This window comes from Vidua macroura, chromosome 7, assembly GCF_024509145.1.
Source record: "Vidua macroura isolate BioBank_ID:100142 chromosome 7, ASM2450914v1, whole genome shotgun sequence".
Classification (NCBI taxonomy): domain Eukaryota; kingdom Metazoa; phylum Chordata; class Aves; order Passeriformes; family Viduidae; genus Vidua; species Vidua macroura.
The window spans coordinates 39,243,270-39,268,292 of record NC_071577.1 but is presented as its reverse complement, the minus strand read 5'-3'; the positions used below and the strand labels follow the sequence as shown (position 1 = coordinate 39,268,292).

The window sequence follows — 25,023 nt, the reverse complement described above, 5'->3', positions numbered from 1 at the left end:
GTCTTAAAGGTTTTAAATTCAGCAATTTCAACTAGAACAGTCTTAGAGGATTTTAAATTCAGCAATTTCAGCTAGAACAGTCAAAAAGGATTTAAATTCAGCAATTTCAACTAGAACAATCTTAATTTTAAGTTCAGCAATTTCAACTAGAGCAGTCTTAAGAGGATTTTAAATTCAGCAATTTCAGCTAGAACAGTCGAAAAGGATTTAAAGTCAGCAATTTCAGTTAGAACAGTCGAAAAGGATTTTAAATTCAGCAATTTCAACTAGAACAGTCAAAAAGGATTTAAATTCAGCAATTTCAGCTAGAACAGTCTTAGAGGATTTTAAATTCAGCAATTTCAGCTAGAACAGTCTTAAACCCGTGTAAACGAGGTCCAGCACCTCGGTGGTGTCTCCTGAACGTGCTGGGTGAGAAGTTCCTCCTGCTGCTTCCTCCCACCACTTTTATTCTCTTTACCAAGTCGTTCCTTTCATTCTTTTGAAAGGACTTCATTCTCTGGATGAGGAAACCCTGACAGAACCCATGGATCTGACAAGAAAACCAAAGTGTGGAATCCAGCTGATCCTGAGCTCTTGCCAATCTTCACCTGGTGCCTGCCAGGCCATCCACAAGATGAATTTTTGTGTCTTAAAAATGAGCTTACACTGAAGGCCCTTCCAGTTCAAGAAAATCAGTTAATTAAAAACAAATAATAATAATAATAATAATAATAATATGTAGAGAACAGTCTAAAAAATAAATATGTGGAAATCAAGGGAAATAAAGAGAGAAGAGCCCTTTAAGTTTAAAAATAATCGTGACAGTCACACAAAAAGTTGGTTCAAGTGGCGCAAGAAATGAGGAGAAAGAGCTGCTTATATAAAAAAAAATAATTTTAAGTCTTTGGTAGAGAAGAGCCCGTGAAGTTTAAAAATAATCGTGACAGTCACACAAAAAGTTGGTTCAAGTGGCGCAAGAAATGAGAAGAAGGAGCTGTTTATATAAAAAAAAATAATTTTAAGTCTTTGGTAGAGAAGAGCCCGTGAAGTTTAAAAATAATCGTGACAGTCACACAAAAAGTTGGTTCAAGTGGCGCAAGAAATGAGGAGAAGGAGCTGTTTATATAAAAAAAATAATAATTTTAAGTCTTTGGTAGCAATGAATTTTACAGTACTTGTATTCTAAAAATAATTCTCTATTATCCACCTAAGTATATTTTATATAATTTATTCCCTAGCGTCGTTTCTTACCGAAACCCAGAAAAGCCAAAGAGAAAAACTCAGAAAGAGACAAACCAAAAACCTGAAACCTCCGCGCCGCTCCGCTCACAGAATCCCAAATTTTCCAGACAAGAAGCTGCTCCTGCCCTGCCCGGAGGCGTTCCTGGGCTGCGGAGGCTCCAGGGCGGAATAGCGGATCTGGAACCCGCCCGCGGTCACCGAGGCGTCCGTCAGGAACTTCAGCGTCATCACATTCCCTGCGCGGGAACGCACAATGCTGGGGCAGCGCAGGAAAACGGGGCCGGCCGCACGGGTTCGGGGGGTTCCCTTCTTTGCACAGTTATTTTTGGGGGGTTTTTAATTTTTTTAACATTTATTTTGGGGATTTTTTATTTTTTTCACATTTATTTTGGGGTTTTAATTTTTTTTCCACATTTATTTGGGGTTCTTAATTTTTTTCACATTTATTTTGGGGTTTTAAATGTTTTTCACCAATATTTCGAGAAATTTTTAATTTTTTTTGCCTATATTTTGGGGGATTTTTAATTTTTTCACTTTTTTTTTTGATTTTTAATTTTTTGACCTATATTTTGGGAGATTTTTAAAAATTTTTTTTCACCTATATTTTGGGGAATTTAAAATTTTTTTCATATTTATTTTGGGATTTAAAAATTTTTTTTTGCCTATATTTTTTGGAATTTTTTATTTTTTTTTGTCTATATTTTGGGGATTTTTTATTTTTTTCACATTTATTTTGGGGTTTTAAATTTTTTTCACCTATATTTTTAATTTTTTTCACCTATATTTTTGGGATTTTAACTTTTTTCCACATATATTTTGGGGAGTTTTTATTTTTTTCACTTATATTTTTGGGGATTTTTTTTTTTTCACATTTATTTGGGGTTTTTAATTTTTTTTCACATTTATTTTGGGGTTTTAAATGTTTTTCACCGATATTTTGGGGAATTTTTAATTTTTTTTTTGCCTATATTTTGGGGGATTATTAATTTTTTTAACATTTATTTTGGGGATTTTAAATTTTTTTCACATTTATTTTGGGGTTTTAAATGTTTTTCACCAATATTTCAGGGAATTAAATTTTTTTTTTTTTGGCCTATATTTTGGGGGATTATTAATTTTTTTCACATTTATTTGGGGGATTTTTAAGTTTTTTCACTTATATTTTTGGGGATTTTTTATTTTTTCACCTATATTTTGGGGTTTTTAATTTTTTTCACCTATATTTTTAAATTTTTTCACCTATATTTTGGGGGATTTTTAATTTTTTCACTTTTTTTTGATTTTTAATTTTTTTACCTATATTTTGGGAGATTTTTTAAAATTTTTTTTCACCTATATTTTGGGAATTTTAAATTTTTTTCATATTTATTTTGGGATTTAAATTTTTTTTTGCCTATATTTTTTGGAATTTTAATTTTTTTTGCCTATATTTTGAGGATTTTTTATTTTTTTCACATTTATTTTGGGGTTTTACACTTTATTCACATATATTTGGAGGATTTTTAATTTTTTAACATATATTTTGGGCTTTTACAATTTTTTACCTATATTTTTAAATTTTTTCACCTATATTTTTGGGGATTTTTAATTTTTTTCACCTATATTTTTAAATTTTTTCACCTGTATTTCGGGGAATTTTTAATTTTTTTCACCTATATTTTTGGGGATTTTTTTTTTTCACATATATTTTGGGGATTTTTAATTTTTTCATATTTATTTTGGGATTTAAATTTTTTTTTGCCTATATTTTTTGGGATTTAAAACTTTTTTCACCTATATTTTAGGGATTTTAAATTCTTTTCACATTTATTTTGGGGATTTAAAATTTTTTTCCACCTATCTTTTGGGTTTTTAATTTTTTTCACATTTATTTTGGATTTTAAGCTTTTTTCAGATATATTTTTGGGGGTTTATGGGTTTTTTCCACATATATTTTGGGCTTAAAGTTTTTTTCATACATATTTTTGTGGGGGATCTAATTTTATTTATTAAATTAATTAAATAAATTTATTTATTTTTATTTAGCTTTTATATTTATTTAATTTCAGATTTTTTTTTGTTTTGTTTTAAGGTTTTTTTCAGATATATTTCAGGTTTTTCATTTTTTTCACCTATATTTTAGGTTTTAAATTTTTTTCAGATATATTTTTGGGGATTTAAAATTTTTTTTCACATTTATTTTGGGTTTTAAGGTTTTTTTCAGATATATTTTTTGGGGTTTGAAATTTTTCTTCAAATGCTTTTTTTTGAGTTTTAAGGTTTTTTCAGATCTATTTTTTGAGTCTTTAAGTTTTTTCAGGTAGGATTTTTGGGTTTTAACTTTTTTCAGATTTTTTTTTTAGGGTTTTAACTTTCTTTAGGGAACACTTCCCTTTAATTAGGCTGATTTACATTTATTTCGAGGCAATTAATTGGCTTTTTGATTTCCCACAAAGAGTGCAAATAAATTACCTGTGCTAATGATGTCATCTGGCAACTCATCTCCACAAAACCTGGAAAAAAATGAAATGCTCATTAAAGGAATTAAGGGAATTATGGCACAGCCCTGCTGCTGGGGCTCAAGGGGATATTTAAAAAAAAATATATATATATAAAATAAGCATATTTATAATATAAATTATGTATTAAATACTATATTAATATTTAATCTATTTGTACTGTAATAATATTTTATTAATATTTAATATGTTTATAATATAAATTGATTTAAGAATATAAATTGATTTAATTGGAATTCCATGTTAAAGCAATTTCCTAAAGAATTTTTTGGCATCATCCCATGGTAAGGTTGAGGGGAGGAAGCAGTTTTCAATATCTGCAGGAAGTAAATGAAAAATGGGAAAAAAAACAATTTCACAAGGGGTTAAGGAAAGAAGAGTGAGCCAAGGCAATGAGAGGAACAACATTGCCAAAAAAAAAATCCATTTAAATTATCTGTAAAAGCAAAAATTGACTCCGTCCTTGCTTTGCTGCACAACATTTGCAGAGAAGGTGTGAAAAGTGGCAGGAATGGGTTTTTTATCACTTTTTCTGCTTTATTTTCTGGAAATATTACCTTAATTTTCTGGAAAATATTACTTTAATTTTCATTCCAAATTATGGAATAATTCCAAATTCCAAATGATTCCAATTTTTACTTCATACAAAAAAAAAAAAAATTGCTGATAAAAGGTAAATAAAGCTAGCACTGAAGAAAAAAAAATGAGAATTAATAATAGGAGTGTTGAAAATTAACCCTTGTTCTGATACTGTTAGAAAATAACTTCAGCAGATTGCAACTTCAATTAAATATATTTTTGTTAACAGTTTATCACCTCTCGCCTTTCAATTAAAAGAAACACAAAATACAAATGTTTGAGACTTCCTGGAGAATTGGGATAAGCAGAGAACTAAAAAGTCTTGTGGATTCCTTTAATTTCATTTAACAAAGCAGCAAAAGGCAAAGCTCAGTCCCTGAAATGACATTAGAAGTAATTTTATATATATATATTTTTATATATATATATATATATATAAAAATAAATTTCTGAGGGGGGAAATTGAGGAAAATAAGGAGAGAAGAGGCTGTTACATTTCAAAATAATTGGAACAGTCACACAAAAAGTTTGTTCATATGGTGCGAGAAATGAGGAGAAAAAGAATTTATAAAAATAGTACAAAAATTATGAAAGTTTAAAAAAAAAAAAGCATTTTAAAGAAAAATAATTTATAAAAAACACATGGAAAAATAATTTTTTAAAAGTCTTTGGTAGCAATGAATCCTTCGGATTTTTACAGCATTCCAAAAATTGTTTTATTCATGTACGTATTTTCTATTGATATACTGATATTTTATATATATTTCTATATTTATAATATAGAATGTTTAAATATATAATACATATATACTATATATATTATATGGTATATATAATATAGTATATATACTATACAATAGATCATGTATTATAAATTATTATATATTATTATATAAAATATAATAAAATAGAATATACAGAATATATAGTGTATAGTATACTAAACTGTATATATATTATATGGTATATATAATATATAAACTATACAATAGATCATGTACTGTGTATATTATTCTATATTATTATAAAATATAAAGTATATATCATAGAATATATAGAATATATAATGTATAGAATACTAAACTATATATATTATACAGTGTATATATGTTATATTGTATATACTATACAATAGATCATGTATTGTGTATATTATTATATATTATTATAATATAAAATATAAAATATATATTATAGAATATAGAATATATAGTGTGTAATATACTATGCTATATATATTATATGGCATATATAATATATATAGCATAGTATATAGCATATATAATATAGTAATATATACTATATTATATATAGTATATAATATATACTATATCATATAGTATTATATGATATAGTATGTATCATATATTATATATGATATGTGATATATTATATATTATATATACTATATTATATATTATATATACTATATTATATATCGTATATATTGCATTTATCACGTAAATTTTATAATTTACACTTTATAAACCGCGTTCTTCTAAAGGGGGGGGTGGGGGGGGGCAAATTGACCATAAATTTGCATCTTAAATTTGCTTTACCTGCCCACAAATCCGTTGACGTCGTCGTAGCTGTCGTAGACCTCCAGGAAGTCAGCCAGGCAGGCCGTGTCCTCCTCCACGTCGAACTCCAGGAACTGCAGGTGGATCCTCTGCCCGTAGCTGACGCGGATGTGCCAGTAGCAAACCTGCTCGTTCTCGTACTCCTTGGGGTAGCCCGGCGACTTGAAAACGTGTCTGGAGTCCGTGAAGACGCCACCACACTCTTTTCCTAAGGGGGAGATGAAAGCAGGGAGAGTTGAGGTTTTAATTCCGGCCAGGGTTGGGATCTCCGGGCGCTGTGAGCTGGAGATCTGTAGGGAATCACGGAGGAGCATCCGGAGTGACAAAGCTTCTTGTGGACGGGCTTCGCAGCTGCTCTGCAGGCCACACAACTGAGCTAGCAGCAGAAGTTGGTAAAACATGAATTTATCCACAGCAAGGAAGAAATCAAGGCCGTTAGCATGGAAACCAATAAAATAGACACGTAAGGGATATTTGCAGCCTTAGTGAGCAGCATCCGTGCCTTAAAAATTTGTTGTAAGCTCCTGCCAATTAATTATTGGCGTTAATTGCTTTGTACCAATAAAATACAATAAGCTATTGCTTCGTCCAATGAATATAATGAGGTGTTTCGATGTAACTAATGACTTAAGATCATTAGTTAAGGGTAATAACTAATTAGTTAAGGGTATAAAAGTTGAGAACAAGTTGAAATAAAGCAGCAGCATTGTTGTCTGCACAATGGGTGTGTGGTGTCCATCTCCACAGTGACAGCTGCTGACGTTTTCCCCTGGTGTCAGGCTGCAAGGTGTGGCTGGGGGTGTGTGGCATTTACATTCTCTGGACAGAGAGACATAATTCTGTCTCTCAGGAGAAGCACAGAGAAGAAAAGAGAAAACAATCTTTATTTCTGCTCCTTTGTTTTCCCCACGTGGAATGCGGTGTGGAGATTGTTTACCTGAAGTGATTGCTGGGTTGGATTCTGGTGAACGTTGTTTGGGTGTTGCCCTGATTTTTAAAAGTGTTAAGTTTTCTTTTATAGTTCTTTCTGAAAGTTTTAAAGTTCTCATAAAACTTCTTCAGCCTTCTGATGATGTTTACATATTTCTACTGGAGTTCTCACACACATTCATATAAATAATGATTGTTTTGCATTCTTCTTTGTGAGAGGAGAGAATTGATGGACTGTTGGTTTGACCAGTGTGGTTGGAGAGGTGGCAATTCCATCCTCCAATCCACTGTCACTTTTAAAATTCTATATATTGTGAGGAGAACTATAAAAGAAAACACTTTTAAAAATCAGAGCAATATTTGGGTTCAGTGACCAATCGATCCAGCCGTGTCTCGGACTCTCAGCACAGAGTCACGAGTTTGGTATTAGTTAATAAGTAAGTAAGAAGTATGTATGTAGAATAAAATAGTCTCTCTTTAAATAGTAGATTAATGTAATATAGTATAGTTTTTAAAAAGCTATCCTTCAAGCTTCTAATCTGGAGCCAGACATCATCTTTTCTTCCCCTGTCAGGGTTGCCTTTTTTACTGTAAGGGTGTGTGTCCTGTCACCATCTGTCAGAGCTGGGGCCGTTCTCTGCTGTTCATGGGACAGTTTTTTCTTTGTCTCTCCCACAGCCAATCCTCCCTCCAGGAGATCTCTGCTGTTCATGAGCCATTAATTATTAATTATCTTCTGTTCATGGGCCATTAATTATTAATTATCTTCTGTTCATGGCCAGTGAGTGTCCCTGCATGGCTGAGAAAATTCCATCATCCCATGGGGAGAGGCTCCGCCCAGGGTGAGGAGCCAAGCATTCCTACCTGGATACAATCTGAGGCTTTGGGACACCACAGCAGCCTTTGCCCACTGCATTCCCACAGGAGCAGCTTTCTGCCCCACTGCATTCCCAGAGGAGCAGCTTTCTGCCCCACTGCATTCCCACAGGAGCAGCTTTCTGCCCCACTGCATTCCCACAGGAGCAGCTTTCTGCCCCACTGCATTCCCAGAGGAGCAGCTTTCTGCCCCACTGCATTCCCAGAGGAGCAGCTTTCTGCCCCACTGCATTCCCACAGGAGCAGCTTTCTTCCCCACTGCATTCCCAGGGGAGCAGCTTTCTGCCCCACTGCATTCCCAGGGGAGCAGCTTTCTGCCCCACTGCATTCCCACAGGAGCAGCTTTCTGCCCCACTGCATTCCCAGAGGAGCAGCTTTCTGCCCCACTGCATTCCAGAGGAGCAGCTTTCTGCCCCACTGCATTCCCAGAGGAGCAGCTTTCTGCCCCACTGCATTCCCAGGGGAGCAGCTTTCTGCCCCACTGCATTCCCAGAGGGAGCCCAGGCCCATCTCCAGCAGCCCTGGAGCTCCAGAGGAAAACTCCAGCCTTGTCCAGGATCCTGCTCCAGCAGAAGCACAGCTGGCACTGCAGGAGGGCTGAGCCCCCATGGAATGGCACTGCTGCCACCACCCTGACCCACAGGCTGCCAGGGCCTGCTCTCACTCTGCCAGTGGTGTTTTGCATTTTTATTATTATCTTTTTTTACTGAATTTTTATTTTTATCCTTATCTTTTTTTACTGCATTTTTATTTTTATCTTTTTTTTTTCCTAGTAAAGAACTGCTATTCCTATTCCCATATCTTTCCCTGAGAGCCCCTTAATTCCAAAATTATAATAATTAGGAAGGAGGGGGTTTACATTCTCCATTTCTAGGTAGGCTCCTGCCTTCCTTAGCAGACACCTGGCTTTTCAAACCCAGACACCCAGCTTTTGGAAGGAGATATTTTGGAAGCAGGAGGCGTGATCCAAACCTCACTGAAATCACAGGAAAAGCTTTCATTGCCTTCAGTGGGTTTGGGGCCAGAGCTGTGTTTTATGTGAAAGGCATTTGGGATTTCTGGCTCTCTCAACTTTACAGCTGTACTTGCAAGTCACACTGACACTCAGATTCATCCTTTCTTCTTCAAAAAACCTCTTGCAAGTGTGTCTCAAACAAAAACCAGCCCGTGATCACAGACCTGCTGCTGTACTCCTGCTGTTCCTGCTGCTCCACATTCCCTTTGGGATCAAACCACTCCTGCTTTGATCCAGTGGCCATTTGGACTTTGCTGGCTCCCTGACAGTGGGGCTGACCAAACTGGGAATTCCTGCCTCAATTTAGGATTTATCCCAGTTTAGAGCTGGAGAGGAGGAGGTGCTGTGTCAGGGTGTTCAGGGCACAGGAATTAGGAGCACTAAGATGGATTAACCCCCTGAGTTTGTACATTCTCCACGAGCCAAGAACTTCCCAGCTCAGGCCACTCCAGCACCTGGAGAGCTCGGGGGCTGCAGCACAAGAAACACCTGGAGCTGCTGGAGAGAGCCCAGAGGAGAGGGCTGGAGCCCCTCTGGAGCCAGCCTGGGAGAGCTGGGGGTGCTCACCTGGAGAGGAGAAAGATCCAGGCAGAGCTCAGAGCCCTGGGAATGTTCCCCTGGAGAAGGGAAGGCTCCAGGCAGAGCTCAGAGCCCTGGGAATGTTCCCCTGGAGAAGGGAAGGCTCCAGGCAGAGCTCAGAGCCCCTTGCAGGGCCTGAAGGGGCTCCAGGAGAGCTGGAGAGGGACTGGGGACAAGGGATGGAGGGACAGGAGCCAGGGAATGGCTCCCACTGCCAGAGGGCAGGGATGGCTGGGAGATTGGGAATTCCTGGCTGGGCTGGAATTCCCAGAGCAGCTGTGGCTGTCCCTGGATCCCTGGCAGTGCCCAAGGCCAGGCTGGAGCAGCCTGGGGCAGTGGGAGGTGTCCCTGGCATGGCAGGGGTGGCATTGGATGGGCTTTGAGGTCCCTTCCAGCCCAACCCATTCCACCACTCCACGCTCACCCCTAGCTGGGATGAACACTTCAAACAGTTCCAGCAGTTCCCTTTGCCCTCTGGGGCCTCCCAGAGCAGAGCACAAGCTCAGTTCTGTCAGGGATTTGTCTCTGTGCCCCCAGCTGCTCATGTCCCTCCTGCCAACAGCCCTGCCAGGCCCCACAGCCCCTGAGCCCCAATCCCTGCGGGGCTGCAGGCTCGTGGCTCCGTGGTTTTGGCAGCTCTGCTTTCCTTCTGTGCTGGGCCCGAGCTGGACAGCAGCTCCCAGAGGAGCCAGGGGAACGGTCCCACGCCGAGGTGGCGAGGGCAGGAGTCCTCTGCAGCTCCATGTGTGTGTGTGTGGAACATCTGGGACGGGCCCCCACCCCGCAGAGCTATTTGATGAACACAAACAAGCCCTGGGAGCACAAACAGAACGTGCACAGCTGTGCAGACGTCATGGCCCAGCCTGAGCCCGGCTCTGCCAGGCCGGGAGCAGCGGCAGGGCCAAGCTGGGCTTTGCTGCCCTTCCTGGGGCCGTGTCTGCCCTGAGCCCTGCTGGGTGAAGGGACACCAAGTGCAGGGGATGGGGGGGATGCCTCTGCTGGGGCTCTTGTCAGTCGTGTGGCAACTCTGATCTGCCCTGGAGATCCACTTCTCCTCCTCTAATTACACGCAGAGCGCTGCTGGGAGCTCCTCTCAGAGAATCACAGGATGGTTTGGATGGATAAAGCTCATCCCATCCCACCCCTGCCATGGGCAGGGACACCTCCCACTGTCCCAGGTGCTCCAAGCCCCATCCAGCCTGGCCTTGGGCATTGCCAGGGATCCAGGGGCAGCCCCAGCTGCTCTGGGCACCCTGTGCCAGGGCCTGCCCACCCTCACAGGGAACAATTCCTGCCTAGGAATTCCTCCCTAGGACAAGCTCCTAAGAATGCCACTCCCAGGCAGGGCATTCGTTTTCAGAGCTGTTGTATCTCAGACCAAAAAAAAAAAAAAAAAGAAGGTTTAACCCTAAACTTACCCCGTTTCAGGCAGAATACCTCAGATTATGGGCAGAAAGCCCTCAGATTATTCAGATAAACTGTGGCCTAAATGCCAAAGAGGACAGGAGAGGACAGAAGGGGGCAGAAGGGGACACAATTCAGATAAATTGTGGCCTAAATGCCAAAGGGGACAGAAGGGGACAGAAGGGGACAGAAGAGCCCTGTGGTTGCTCCTCACCGTTGGGGTTGTAGCAGTAGGCGTCCCACCTCTCGCTCCTGTTGAGGCGAATTCCATAATCAACAATTCCAGTCTTGCCAAAGCCACAGTTGGCTCCAGCTTTTACTATGGGATACCCAACTCTGCCCTTGGCCATCCAGCCAGCAGCACACACGTGGAAACCTGCAGCAGAGGGAAACCGAGTCAGCAAGTGGTCAGTCCTGGGCTGCTCTTATTCCACAAAGCCTCACTCAGTGACCTGGGTGTAATTGGCCTGATAGAAACTGAGCTACAGCGGAGAGCAGGACGGTGAGGGGGCAATTTTAAATGCAGAGGGCAAAATTGAATTGTGTTCTCCACAATGTGATTACTGGGTCTTCACCTGAAGCCCCAAATCAAATGCAGATGGACTGCACGGTCAGGTTTAAGTGCTCTACCAGCACTTGTAATCCAATTATCCAGTGGATGAGTTTTCCAAGGGTGTTCTCTGTTTCCCTTTCGAAGTCAGACAAATTTACTCAATCCCATCTCAAGGGCTCTCAGCATTAAGTTCTAAAAATAAATAAAACACTACAGACAGCTAAAATCCCCAGGCATTTGCTTAAAACACTTTCAATTTAAATTTAAATACCTGAAATGCCTCAGGGATTTCTTGCCAAACAAAAAGATCCCCTTAATGCATTTTGTGGCTGGGAACTTAACACCACTAGCCAAAGAATGCAATGTTGCAGAGACCCATCCAATGTTTTCATGGAGAGGAACTGGAACATATTTGTGGCATCTTAGGGGCTGGAGCTCCTCAGAAGAAACAAAAGTACCCTTTTCACATGTGCTGGTGCTGGGAGCCAGCTTCTGACTCAACAGCAGGGTGAAAAAATGTCTGGAGTGGAGGATATTTTCCATTGTTTTCCCAGTGCTCTGAATGAATGAAGAGCTTAAGAATCAGCTGGAAATCCAGGGGAGAGCTCACTCAGCTCCACTTTCCACTCCAAGCACAGAACTCATTCCCTTGCAGAGAAAATATCTTTATGGGGATAAAAGTGGTCGGAGCGAGTCTAGAGGAGGTCAGGGAGATGTCCCCAGGGCTGGAGCCAGGCTGGGAGAGCTGGGAATGTCCCTCTGGAGAAGGGAAGGCTCCAGGCAGAGCTCAGAGCCCTGGGAATGTCCCTCTGGAGAAGGGAAGGATCCAGGCAGAGCTCAGAGCCCTGGGAATGTTCCCCTGGAGAAGGGAAGGCTCCAGGCAGAGCTCAGAGCCCTGGGAATGTTCCCCTGGAGAAGGGAAGGCTCCAGGCAGAGCTCAGAGCCCTGGGAATGTTCCCCTGGAGAAGGGAAGGCTCCAGGCAGAGCTCAGAGCCCTGGGAATGTTCCCCTGGAGAAGGGAAGGCTCCAGGCAGAGCTCAGAGCCCTGGGAATGTTCCCCTGGAGAAGGGAAGGCTCCAGGCAGAGCTCAGAGCCCTGGGAATGTTCCCCTGGAGAAGGGAAGGCTCCAGGCAGAGCTCAGAGCCCTGGGAATGTTCCCCTGGAGAAGGGAAGGCTCCAGGCAGAGCTCAGAGCCCTGGGAATGTTCCCCTGGAGAAGGGAAGGCTCCAGGCAGAGCTCAGAGCCCCTTGCAGGGCCTGAAGGGGCTCCAGGAGAGCTGGAGAGGGACTGGGGACAAGGGATGGAGGGACAGGAGCCAGGGAATGGCTCCCACTGCCAGAGGGCAGGGATGGGTGGGAGATTGGGAATTCCTGGCTGGGAGGGTGGGGACCCCCTGGCACTCATCCTGCTCCTTACCAAGCAGGCAGCTTGGGCAAAAACCTATGGACTTTACAAAGCGCCCTGGAGCCTGGAACAGCAACGACAGCACCAACACCCCCCTGAGCACCCCAATGAGCATCCCTGCTTTCTCCAGACCTATTTTCCGAGCCGCCTCCAGCTGCTGCAGCGTGGCCAGGCGTCCTCCCTCGTACTCGCACACGGCCCTGGCCTCGGCGAAGGTCAGCCGGTACTTGCCGGAGCGCGCCTCGCGGTGGTACACGCCGGCTGCCCGCTCTGCAGGGCGACAAGGGACAAAGGGTCAGCTCCCCCCCTGCCCCAGCAGCTCCCAGGGCCCCGCAGGGAGGGCTGCTCCTCAAAAAAAGCTGCTCAGAGTCCCAGCAGCGGGGCTCAGGGACGCTCTCATTCACTGGTTACAGCCGGTGACCTTGGCACGCTCCTGGCACCCAGCAGCTCCTGCTGTTCCATTTGTAGGGAGAGCTACCACTCCCAGGGCATTTGGAAGCTGGTACCTACCCCCCTTTATTTCATCCTCACTAGTTCCTAAAACTGTGGCAGGCACATTCTTCTCCCTCTCAGGATTTTTTTCATAGAGGAGCACAGAGGGAGGAAAGAGAAAACAATTTCTATTTCTGCTCCTTGTTTTTCCCATGTGGAATGTGCTTGGAGAATTGTTTCCCTGGGGTGATTGCTTGGTTGGATTCTGGTGAGGATTGTTTGGGGCTGGTGGCCAATCCAACCCAATCCAATCCAATCCAACCCAACCCAACCCAACCCAACCCAATCCAATCCAACCCAACCCAATCCAATCCAATCCAACCCACCTGTGGCTGCACTCTCGAGAGAAGGTCACAAGTTGTTGGTTAGATATGGTAGTTAGAAAAGTAGGTTTGTAGTTTTAGTATCTCCTTTAAATAGTATATTAATGTATAATAGGATAGTTATAATAAAGAAATCATTCAGCCTTCTGAGCTGGGGTCACACATCAGCATTCCTTCCCACTGGGTTCACCTGCATTTACAATACTAAACAGAATCACAAAATCACAGAATGATGATGTTGGAAGAGTTCATCAAGTCCAACCCATGCCCTCACACCTCAACCAGACTATAGCACCAAGGGCCACGTCCAGTCTTTTTTTAAACACATCCAGAGATGGTGACTCCACCACCTCCCTGGGAAGACAATTCCAGTGCTTTATTATTCTTTTGGTGATTTTTTTTTTCTCAATATCCAACCTGTACCTTCCCTGATGGAGCTTGAGACTGTGTCCTCTTGTTCTGTCAGCGCTGCCTGGTGGAAGAGACCGACCCCACCTGTCTGCACCTCCCTTCAGGGAGTTGTGGAGAGCAACGAGGTCACCTCTGAGCCTCCTCTTCTCCAGGCTGAACAACCCCAGCTCCTTCAAACTGGAGGAGAGTATTGTAAAATGCAGGAGAACCTGGTGGGAAGGAATGCTGATGTCTGACTCCAGCTCAGAAGGCTGAATGATTTATTATAACTATGCTATAATACATTAATATACTATTTAAAGGAGATACTAAAGCTACAAACCTACTTGTTCTAGCTACCATATCTAACTAACTTATAATTTGTGACCTTCTTCTCCAGAGTCTAAACACAAATAGATCTGATTGGCCATCAGGCCCAAACAATCCTCACCAGAATCCAACCAAGCAATCACCCCAGGTAAACAATTCTCCAAACACATTCCACATGGGAAAAACAAGGAGCAGAAATAGAAATTGTTTTCTCTTTCTTTCCTCTGTGCTACCCTATGAAAAATCCTGAGAGAGAGAAGAATGTGCCTGCGACAGGAGAGAATGTCGTTCCTGGAGAAAATGTAAAGAGTTCAATAAAGGATGGCAGGAGACAGGGGGCATGGAGTAAAGGTTGTTACTGCCAGGTGCATCTTGGCACTCAGCTGTGGCAGCAGCTCTCTGGCCACAGAGAAAACACTGGAGATTCTCTCTCTGCAGACAAAATAATTGTCCCAAAGATTTCCTTTTCTTACCCCTCCCTGCCTTCTTCCCATGGTGTCTCCCAAATCCTGCTGCTGGACCAGAGCAGCACACGGAATTGTGGATGATGTCTGGAGAAAGGGAAGGCTCCAGGCAGAGCTCAGAGCCCTGGGAATGTTCCCCTGGAGAAGGGAAGGCTCCAGGCAGAGCTCAGAGCAATCCCTGGGAATGTTCCCCTGGAGAAGGGAAGGCTCCAGGCAGAGCTCAGAGCCCTGGGAATGTTCCCCTGGAGAAGGGAAGGCTCCAGGCAGAGCTCAGAGCCCTGGGAATGTTCCCCTGGAGAAGGGAAGGCTCCAGGCAGAGCTCAGAGCCCCTTGCAGGGCCTGAAGGGGCTCCAGGAGAGCTGGAGAGGGACTGGGGACAAGGGATGGAGGGACAGGAGCCAGGGAATGGCTCCCACTGCCAGAGGGCAGGGCTGGCTGGGAGATTGGGAATTGGGAATTCCTGGCTGGGAGGGTGGGGACCCCCGGCACTCATCCTGCTCCTTACCAAGCAGGCAGCTTGGGCAAAAACCCACGGAGCTTACAAAGAGCCCCGGAGCCTGGAACAGAAAGGACAACACCGACTTCCCCAGGCATCCTCCTGGGAAGGGCTGCGAGGAGCTCAGGGATGAGAATGAGAAACAATTCTTCTCCTCACCTGCTGCACCCGGTGTTGTGAGCACGTGGAATGTGCTCCGGAGGTTTGCTTACCAAAGGGTGGTTCCTCAATTAGCCAGTGGTGATGGTGTTTTAACTAAAGGCCCAATTAGGGCCACGTGTAGTGAACTAGGGCATAAAAGAGCAATGGGTTTCTTGATAAAGAAAATAATCAGCTTTCTGTAATGCTTCTGTGGCAATCCTTACCCAGCGGGGGCCCTTGCCCTGACACTCAGCCAAGACTACTTTGCTATTTTTGGGGATATTTCTTATTGCAGCAGCTTGTTGTATATTCATAGACTCTGATGCATAGTAAACTTTTTTTCCTGAACTATCTTGCATGTTCTAGGAATTGCTTTTTGTGGTTCTTTTTTGGGTCTGCTTTTTTAGAGTGTGCGTATTCTTTTGGTTGTGGTTTTGGTTTACTTTTATCACCTCTAATTTTTGGGTCTTGGTCTACGCTGTCTTCAGACAGTGAGTGTTGGTAGTTGGCATATTTGTAGTAGGTGTCTTTTTTTATATGTTCACTGGGTGTTATTTCATCTAAGTAGGTATTTTAACACAATATAGCTATTTTACTACTATGGCTAAGCTTAATCAACAACAGAAATAAAAGCTATATCTTTATAACAAAGCTACTTTAACACGATGCATATAAAACATAGTTTAATATTTGCAAAAAGCCAATAATTTAAAGCCAATATTTTAATTTCACCTGTGTCTATGACACAGGTGGAGAGGCAACGTTCAGCTGTGCCAGGCAGGAAGGGTCAGGAAAGCTCAGCCCTGCTGACCACAAAGGGATGTGTGTGACACCCAAAGGATGTGTGTGTGACACCCAAAGGGGTGTGTGTGACACCCACAGGGATGTGTGTGTGTGTGACACCCAAGGGATGTGTGTGTGACACCCACAGGGATGTGTGTGACACCCAAAGGATGTGTGTGTGACACCCAAAGGATGTGTGTGACACCCAAAGGATGTGTGTGACACCCAAAGGGATGTGTGTGTGTGACACCCACAGGGGTGTGTGTGTGACACCAACAGGGATGTGTGTGTGACACCTAAAGGGGTGTGTGTGACACCCACAGGGGTGTGTGACACCCACAGGGATGTGTGTGTGTGACACCCACAGGGGTGTGTGTGTGTGTGTGACACCCAAAGGGACGTGTGTGACACCCACAGGGATGTGTGTGACACCCAAAGGATGTGTGTGTGACACCCAAAGGATGTGTGTGTGACACCCAAAGGATGTGTGTGTGACACCCAAAGGGATGTGTGTGACACCCACAGGGATGTGTGTGACACCCAAAGGATGTGTGTGTGACACCCAAAGGATGTGTGTGTGACACCCAAAGGATGTGTGTGTGACACCCAAAGGGATGTGTGTGACACCCACAGGGATGTGTGTGACACCCAAAGGATGTGTGTGTGACACCCAAAGGATGTGTGTGTGACACCCAAAGGATGTGTGTGTGACACCCAAAGGATGTGTGTGTGACACCCAAAGGGATGTGTGTGTGACACCCAAAGGGACGTGTGTGACACCCACAGGGGTGTGTGTGACACCCACAGGGATGTGTGTGTGACCCAAAAGGGTGGATATGTGTGTGATAGCTGCGAATTTTAGCTTTTACATTTTTCATGTATTTGTAACCCTGCAGTTCTTTAGTGCATAGCTCCAAGCTCCACACACAGTGTGAGCTGCTGCTCCCCCGTTTTGGGCAGACACAGCAATTCCTGTCCAGGCCTGGCAGTCAAGGACCTCTCACTGCCTCAGGCCCCCAGAGATGGAAACAAAAGTGAGTTCTGGGGAGCAAACTTGGTGTAAATGACTTCATTAGCTGGAATTGGAACAGATCAAACCCCAATATGCAAATGGACCAAGATGATAAAAGTGTGAAAACCCATGAGCCATCATCCACTTTTGGGTGTAGCCCCTGGGGGGCTTTGCCTGCTCTAAATGCATCTGGAGGCCCTTCAATGAATAGAACAGCTTTTTATTCCCTTAATTCTGTCTGGCCTCAGTTTTCACATGGCCCAAAAAGGTGTTGTGTTTGTGACACCCACAGGGGTGTGTGTGTGACACCCAAAGGGATGTGTGTGTGACACCCACAGGGGTGTGTGTGTGTGACACCCACAGGGGTGTGTGTGACACCCACAGGGTGACACACAGGGGTGTATGTGTGACACCCAAAGGGATGTGTGTGTGACACCCAAAGGGGTGTGTGTGTGACACCCACAGGGATGTGTGTGACCCACAGGTGTGTGTGTGTGACACCCACAGGGGTGTGTGTGTGACACCCACAGGGATGTGTGTGACCCACAGGTGTGTGTGTGTGACACCCACAGGGGTGTGTGTGTGACACCCACAGGGATCTGTGTGTGACACCCAAAGGGGTGTGTGACACCCAAGGGATGTGTGTGACACCCACAGGGGTGTGTGTGTGACCCACAGGTAGGATTTGGGGTGGGAGAAGTTTAGGACACATCACGTCAGTGCTTGGAAGGGTTTGTGGAGAACAGAAAATCAGCAGGAGCTGGGGAGGCTCCCCGGGATGCTCCCTGGGCAGAGCTTTGGGAGCAGTTTGGAGTCAGCATCCCCAGCCCTGCGTGTCCTGTCTGGCTCGGGGAAGCTCCTCCTGGATCCCCATCACAGCATCCTGCTGGCCGGGACTCCCAGAGCCTCTGCAAGATGAATCAGAGCTTTGTTTTGGATTTCCAGAGAAGTGAAATCACAGCTACTTGGATGGAGGAGAGGCAGAAATTAAAGGGGGGGGGGGAAATGTCAAATAAAAATATCTGAGCGTGTGTCACAAAGGGCAGGACCAGAACAATTGCTGGCTGACATTTCTGCTGCACGGAAAATTAAAGCAATTTCTTCATTATTTTTTTACTTTGCCGTGGCAATTCCGAGATAAAACAGCTTTCCAAGGAAAACTAGAAACTGCCAGTGCTGCTACAAGTTTTACAATCTTTGCATGTTGCACTTGTCTGGTGCCATATGTATGGAAATCTGTCTCGGCAGCAATCTGCATATCTCATCTGAGGGGTTTTTTTTTTGTTTAGGTCTCACTTATATTTAGCAGAATCTGAGAGGAATGGCTGTTTGCAGCTCTGCCCAGCCAACGTGACTGAGAAAGGATGGAAAGCAGGCAGCATTTGTACAGTAGTTATTTGCAGCTCAAAAATAAAGAATGGGTTTCCTAGGGACACGCTTGGGGTCGGTGCTTTTGGCTGGGTTAGGGGAGGTTTTTGAAAAAGCCACGGAATTGTGGTTGGGAATGGTGAGAGCCCTTAACAGACACAGGGTGACCTTTGCCAGGGTGGTTTTTGTGCCCAGAGAAATAAATTCTAATGCTGAGAGCAGTCTGAGGAGAGGGAGAGCCTCCTTCTGCAGCATCCCTGGCATGGGCTAAGAGATCCTCTGCAGCAAAATCTTCCTGAAGGAGCCCAGCAACCCAGAGCTGGGGGATGGTGGCAGGTTCTATTGCAAAAACTCCTTTTTAATTAAGGATTTATTTTAGGAATCCATTCAGGAGGTCAGATTTTTAAATGTGCTGTGAGAGGGAGTAACACCCTTGACTAAAGATGGATCTTTCCCTGTATAATTCAATTTGGCACGATAGGTCATGTACACAGAGGCAAGGATCTCTAATTCTTGATGCCTTGGGAGGGTGAGGAACCCACTGTTGCCATGCATCCACCAGAATCCAAAGATGATTTGGGGATGATCCCACAAATGTGCCTGATGCAGCTTTTGGAATATCTTTTGGGATTGGCCGAACATCCCAAAAGTCGGCACACCAGCCAAACAGGTGGAAAATGGATTTTTGGGGGCCACGTTGGACAAACATTTGGTATCTAAACCTGCAGCTTTAGCCAAAGTCACCCAAACATTTGGTTTAGGTTGGCAGACTGGCAGATCTGCATGGCTAAAAGCAAGCAAAGCAAAAAAAAAAACTCAAGCATAACTTTTGATTTAGTCACAGGAAGTATTACTTTTCAGTCACTCAGCAATCTGTCATGGCTAAGCCCATGAGAAATCAAGATAAATCGGCTCAGTGTGCGTGTTGGGAATGCTGGGTTGGGAATGCAGGGCTGGAGAATCCCCCAGGAGCCAGCTCAGTGCTGGGCCTGCCTGCACGCTCTGTAGATATTTTTATTTCAACTGTAATATTTGTATTCTAACTGCTACAGGTGCAGATGATAAAAAAGCTGATACTTTGCTCGAGGTAAAAATTACGGTTTTACTCTTTCTTGTTGGATTGTGCCCTTTTCTAACTCAGAGGCATTTTAAGAACTTTTATTCTATTTTCAGTCTCATAAGAAGGGTGAGACAATACAGATGTTTTAATTCACATTATTACAATTAGAAGCTGACCTTTTTTTAATTACAATGCACTATAAGTGTAATTTAATTGTCTGTAGATCTATTTCCCACATTTCTCAGATGACAATTTAAAAAGTTGGGATGATTTTCTTTCCATGTTTGCCGTGTTTATCAGACTGGGGAAGGATCTGCAGAAGGCAACAAGAAATGGTCCTGGAAATGTCTGAGGCACAGAAAATTGTGTTGATTTTCTTAGAGAATTCAACACATTGATGATTTTAAAGCACAGTGTGAGGGACAGGGACTGGTGACAACAGTTCTGAAGAATTTCTGAGGCTAAACTTCTGAAAGTTTTTAATTTTGCAGGAGTTTGTTCTTAGTTCTGGGCATGAGAAACACCAATCATTGGCCTGGAAGCCTGGAATGCACATTATTGATCCTTGCAGAGCCCGGGGAAGGGGACTGGAAACCACTGACTGTATTCCCTGAGCTCTCAGAGCTGCCTCTAAAATCTCACCTTTTTTAGATCAAATCCCCCAGATTTTCAGATCTTATCCCTCTAAAGGTATCTCCCCCCACTTGCTGCTGGAATGTCACTGTGGACAGGCAGCAGCTTTTGCAGAATATTGCTGCTGGCTGCTGAGAATTTCTGATTTTCTGTGCTGACCCCCAGGAGAACACTGCACTGACCTGAGGCCATGGAGAAGGTTCCAAAATGGAATGGCAGAACTGGGATTGTGGGTGTGGAGTTTGGATAGAAGAGTGTGATAGCACAGGGTGGGAAACTCAGAGTTTAAGGGTTTGGAATACAGGAATAGATAGAAAGCAAGAGGGAGGTTTTAGGGTGGAGGCTGCTCCTTCTCCTTCACCTCTTCTCCATGGGTTTGGGTGGTTTTGTGTAATTGGATAAAAAAGCCCACATTGTGGGCCATGGGTGGCTGGTTATTGGGTTAAAAATAAAAATAATTCAGGTGTCATTTCTTAATTGGACAGTTTATCCTTAAAAGGCTGGTAGAGAGAGATAAACCTCCATTTTTAGTTTGTTAGAGTGAAGAGATGTAAAACTCAGGGTTTGTGAGACTGTGACAGAGATAAGAACTGATAAACACCTGAGTCCCAACAAGAAATCCCATCTCACACATTTAATCCCAACCTTGGCAGAAAAAAGAAGCAAAAAGAATTGACACATTGCTGGGGGGATCAGAGTCTGCGAGGCTGAAAGCAGCAGCAGCACCCTGAGAGGAGCAACCAGCTCCCATCCCTTTTATCCCTCTGCAACGTGACAAAACAGCCTTTGGAAAAACGGGCCACACGCACGACCTGCCCCAGCTCTGGGTGTCCCAGAGCCCGGCAGAAAATCCTCATTAACGGATGGGATCTTGCACTGGCAATATTTCCCCCCCTCCCTCCTCAGCTCCGCGTGGGGCTGTGCAGGATAAACTCAGCATCAGCCCCAGAGCTGGGTCAGAGCAGGCTTAACTCCTCCTTTCCCTATTTATGGCTCTGGATGCGCCTCCACACCCGCAGGCACAGGGAAATGCACGCAAATTGCTGCCTGAGCCCAGGAAACCTGCAGGAAATGTTGATTTTTCTGGCAAGCACAGGGCCATGGGTGCCGTGGCTCCGGCTCCTGTGCCCCAAAACGCCTCCCTGGAGCGCAGGGACAGCGGGATGCTGCCAGGACAGGGAGCCCCAGCTCACCCAGAGCAGCAGGAGACCGACGCTAAATGCTGAATAAAGAGGAATATTTCACTTTTTTTTTTTTTTTTTTTTTTTTTTTTTAAGCAGAGGGTCACGTAGAGCTGCTGGCAGGGAGCCTCTGCTGCTCAGAGAGCTTCGCCCAACTTCACCAAACCAAACCCCCCTGAGGCAGGGAGCGGGAATGGGAAAGGAATTGGGATTGTGAGCAGCAGCTGAGAAGTGGCACTGGGAAGAGCAAATCTGGGCAAGGCTGATGGTAAAACCCCGGGCACGACGGGCAGGGGGCAAAAAGGAGCAGCATCAAAATTCCAGTGGCACCGGGAAAACATCCCCAAGCAGGTGACAGGGGCAGCTGCAGCAGCACTGCCTGAGCAGCAACAGAGGTTTGGGACAAGGAAAAAGGGAAAAGGAGCGTTTCCAGAGTGGCAGCAATCCAGGATGTGATATATAATATATAATATGTAATATGTAATATATAATATATAATATTTAATATATAATATATAATATATAATATATAATATATAATATATAATATATAATATATAATATATAATATATAATATATAATATATAATATATAATATATAATATATAATATGTAATATGTAACATATAATATATAACATATAAGGTATAATATATAATACATAACATTTAATATATTATATATTATATATTTTATATTATATATTTTATATTATATATTATATATTAATTATATAATAATATAATTATATATTATATTATTATAATAAGTATTATATATTATTATCTATAATTTTCTCTATTATATATTTACATATTATATATTTCATATTATATATTTTATATTATCTAATCATATATAATAAATATATAATAACTTATAGTAATAATAAATATATAATAATATATAATACACGGTAGATTATAAATATATAATTATATTATATTAATTATATTATATATTAGATATATTAGAGATTTGATATTTTGTTATTTCTTATTTATTTCTATTGTTTAATATATAATATATCACATATCACATATATCGTAGATCATCATACATAGATATATCATATATAGATATATAAAATATTGTTATATTATATTATATTATATTATATTATATTATATTATATTATATATATTGTATATTATATATTGTATATGATATATTAAATATGATGTATTAAATATGATGTATAAAATATGATGTATGATATGTGGTATCTTATATAAATTTGCTTTTTATATTTATATATTTTATACATCTAGATACATATGCATGCTACGAGTTTGTGGAGGAAAAAGGCAAAATGGAAATTTTCCTGAATTTGGGGTTTGGTTCTTTAGCAGAAGAGGAGAAAAGCAAAGCTCAGACGTCACTGTGCACGCCCAGCTTTTATTCCCCTGATGCTCGAGCACAGGCTGAGGTTGGGGTGACTTCCTTTACTATTCAAGTTATTTTCTTTTAAATGCCAAGAAGCACGAGCGGGATGGCTGCGAATTTGCCAATTTTATCTTCATTTATCTACGGAGTCGCTGGACTCCACTGCCTATTCAATTACCTGCACTCTGAGGTTCATTTCAGAAATGTCACTGCTGCACTTACACAAGATGGGGCATTTCTGTTTTGGTTTGTTTGTTTAGAGAAAGCCACCAGGATTTTTACCCCCTGCTTTATTTTTTATTTGCTCTGCCGGTAAATGCTTAGGGGTGTAGCCAAACAGAAATTTTTGATGCATTCCAATTAGCACACAGCTGCTCCATTTGAAAGCATTTAAATGGATTTTTTATTTTTTTTTCTTCCATTTGACTTCAATTCATGGAGCTGCTCAAATTTTCGAATTTTCGAGCGGCAGAGGGGGGAGAGGCTGGAGCTGCCGAGCTGCTCTTTCCCCACCTGAGCAGCCTCGGGAGCTGCGAGGCACAAGAGGCAGGTTTGGAGGAGTCATTAAAAATCTGCAGCCAAATGGAAAAAAAAAATAAAAAAAAGAAAGAAAAGAAAAAAAAAAAAAAGAAAAAAAATAGATCATTTCTGTGCTTCGTTTGTGCTCCCGGGGCTCTGCAGGCTCCTCTGAGAGGGGCTGGTGAGACACCCTGAGCCCGGGCAGCTCCAGGGATTCCTGGGAATCCTCAGGGAAAATGCCCAACATTGTGCGGGGGATGGGGCATTTGGAAGGATTTGTGTGGAAAACAGAGCACTCGGTGGCAGGCTCCATCCCGAGTCAGCTCTGCGCTGCAATGGGTAATGACAACGAGCTAGGAAAGAACCCTCGGAGCTCTTGGAGGTACCAGAAACCGTTCCCACAGCTTTTTTTTTTTTTTGCTTTTTTTTTTTTTTTTTGTCTTGCCCTTTTAAAATCTTCCCCGGGCGACGTGAACAAACCGACGTGCCCATTTCTGCACTTCTCCAGAGAGGCAGGAGACGTTATCACTGTTATTTCCAGATCGTTTCGTTTCACACGCAGGACCCCAGGCATGGGAAGCATGTTCCTGCAGAAAGTAATTCATTCCTCTGGCAAATGTTTCTTTTCAGGCCCGTTCTCCCTCAAAACAAAGCCAGTGTTGTTTAATGAACGCAGTTCTCACTTTACCCCCTGCCTCAGGAAAATACACTCAGATGAAATGTTCTATTGAAATAAATAAATACCTTTTCCTGCAGTCCGGTGACACAAATAGCAAGCTTGTTATAAAAGGGACAGTCGCTACTCAGGTAAGGAGATTCCAACAAGTTTCAGCGCGGATAAATAGTGACATCAATGCACAGGCGGGTTTTGAGGTGCCCGGACAAACACCGCGACCCCGCAGCACGGGATGGGTGAGGAGGGAGCGCTTTCTTACCTAACCAGATGGAGTTGTGCAGCACTCCATCCCTGAAGCCCCAGGCTCCAGCCTGGCCGCACAGCAGGGCAGGGAAGAAGAGCAGTGCGATCATCTCCGGGGCAGCGAGGGGCTGGGAATGTCCCCGGCTCTCGCACCGCAGCTGCCCCGATCCTCCCGCAACATCTGGCAGCCAGATCTTAAATAGAGAGCTCAGCTGTGAGGTCAGCGGGGCTGCTCCAATTGTGCTGCCGCGCTTCTTACCCAACCTCTGTGGCGGCTGCAGTGACTCACGGCTGGCTCTGCTCCTTCCCAGCCTGGCCAAAAATCCATCCCATCCCATCAGTCCCATCCCATCAGCCCCGTCCCTCCCACCCCTCACTGCTGCAGCACACACGGGCACTGCCCCGGCCGAGCTCTGCTCACTCCTCAGCCCTCGCTGCCTGCAAATTCCACACGATAAAACCAGGAGCCAGCCGATCTGCTGGGAGTGTTCCCAGGAACACGTTTACAGCAGCCACGAGACCCCACACACTCCCCCTCATCCCCAGTGAAACGTTCCCTCCTTCAGGAGACCCCACACACGCGTTCTTATCTCCAGTGAAACATTCCCTCAGGAGATCCCACACACTCCCTCTAATCCTCATTTTATCATTCCTTCCTTCAGGAGATCCCACACACTTCCCCTCATCCTCATTTCAGCATTCTCTCCCTCAGGAGATCCCACACACTCTCAGGAGATCCCACACACTCCTTCTAATCCTCATTTAAACATTCCCTCCTTTAGGAGATCCCACACACTCCCTCTCATCCTCATTTCAGCGTTCTCTCCTTCAGGAGATCCCACACACTCCATCTGATCCTCATTTTGGCATTCTCTCCCTCAAG

At 43.3% G+C, this 25,023-nt stretch overlaps 1 protein-coding gene across 1 annotated transcript; it reads right to left on the bottom strand.

The window, feature by feature from the left end:
* Positions 1-992: 992 nt before the first annotated feature.
* Positions 993-24,280, bottom strand: TNFAIP6 (TNF alpha induced protein 6). The gene is made up of 6 exons (XM_053983126.1): positions 24,157-24,280; positions 12,775-12,912; positions 10,900-11,061; positions 5,861-6,089; positions 3,676-3,716; positions 993-1,460 (listed from the first exon to the last, which is right to left on the bottom strand). Exons 1-6 carry the CDS (start codon positions 24,248-24,250, stop codon positions 1,309-1,311), a joined length of 816 nt encoding a protein of 271 aa, XP_053839101.1. The 5' UTR covers positions 24,251-24,280; the 3' UTR covers positions 993-1,308.
* Positions 24,281-25,023: the final 743 nt, after the last annotated feature.

Bases quoted from the DNA above. Each gene is read 5' to 3' on its own strand.
- TNFAIP6 (XM_053983126.1), bottom strand. From the start codon at position 24,250: ATGATCGCACTGCTCTTCTTCCCTGCCCTGCTGTGCGGCCAGGCTGGA. The intron at 3,717-5,860 runs GTAAAGCAAATT...ATTTTTTTCCAG, and splicing joins GTCAACGGATTTGTGGGCAG to GTTTTGTGGAGATGAGTTGC. The intron at 1,461-3,675 runs GTAATTTATTTG...GTTCCCGCGCAG, and splicing joins AGATGACATCATTAGCACAG to GGAATGTGATGACGCTGAAG.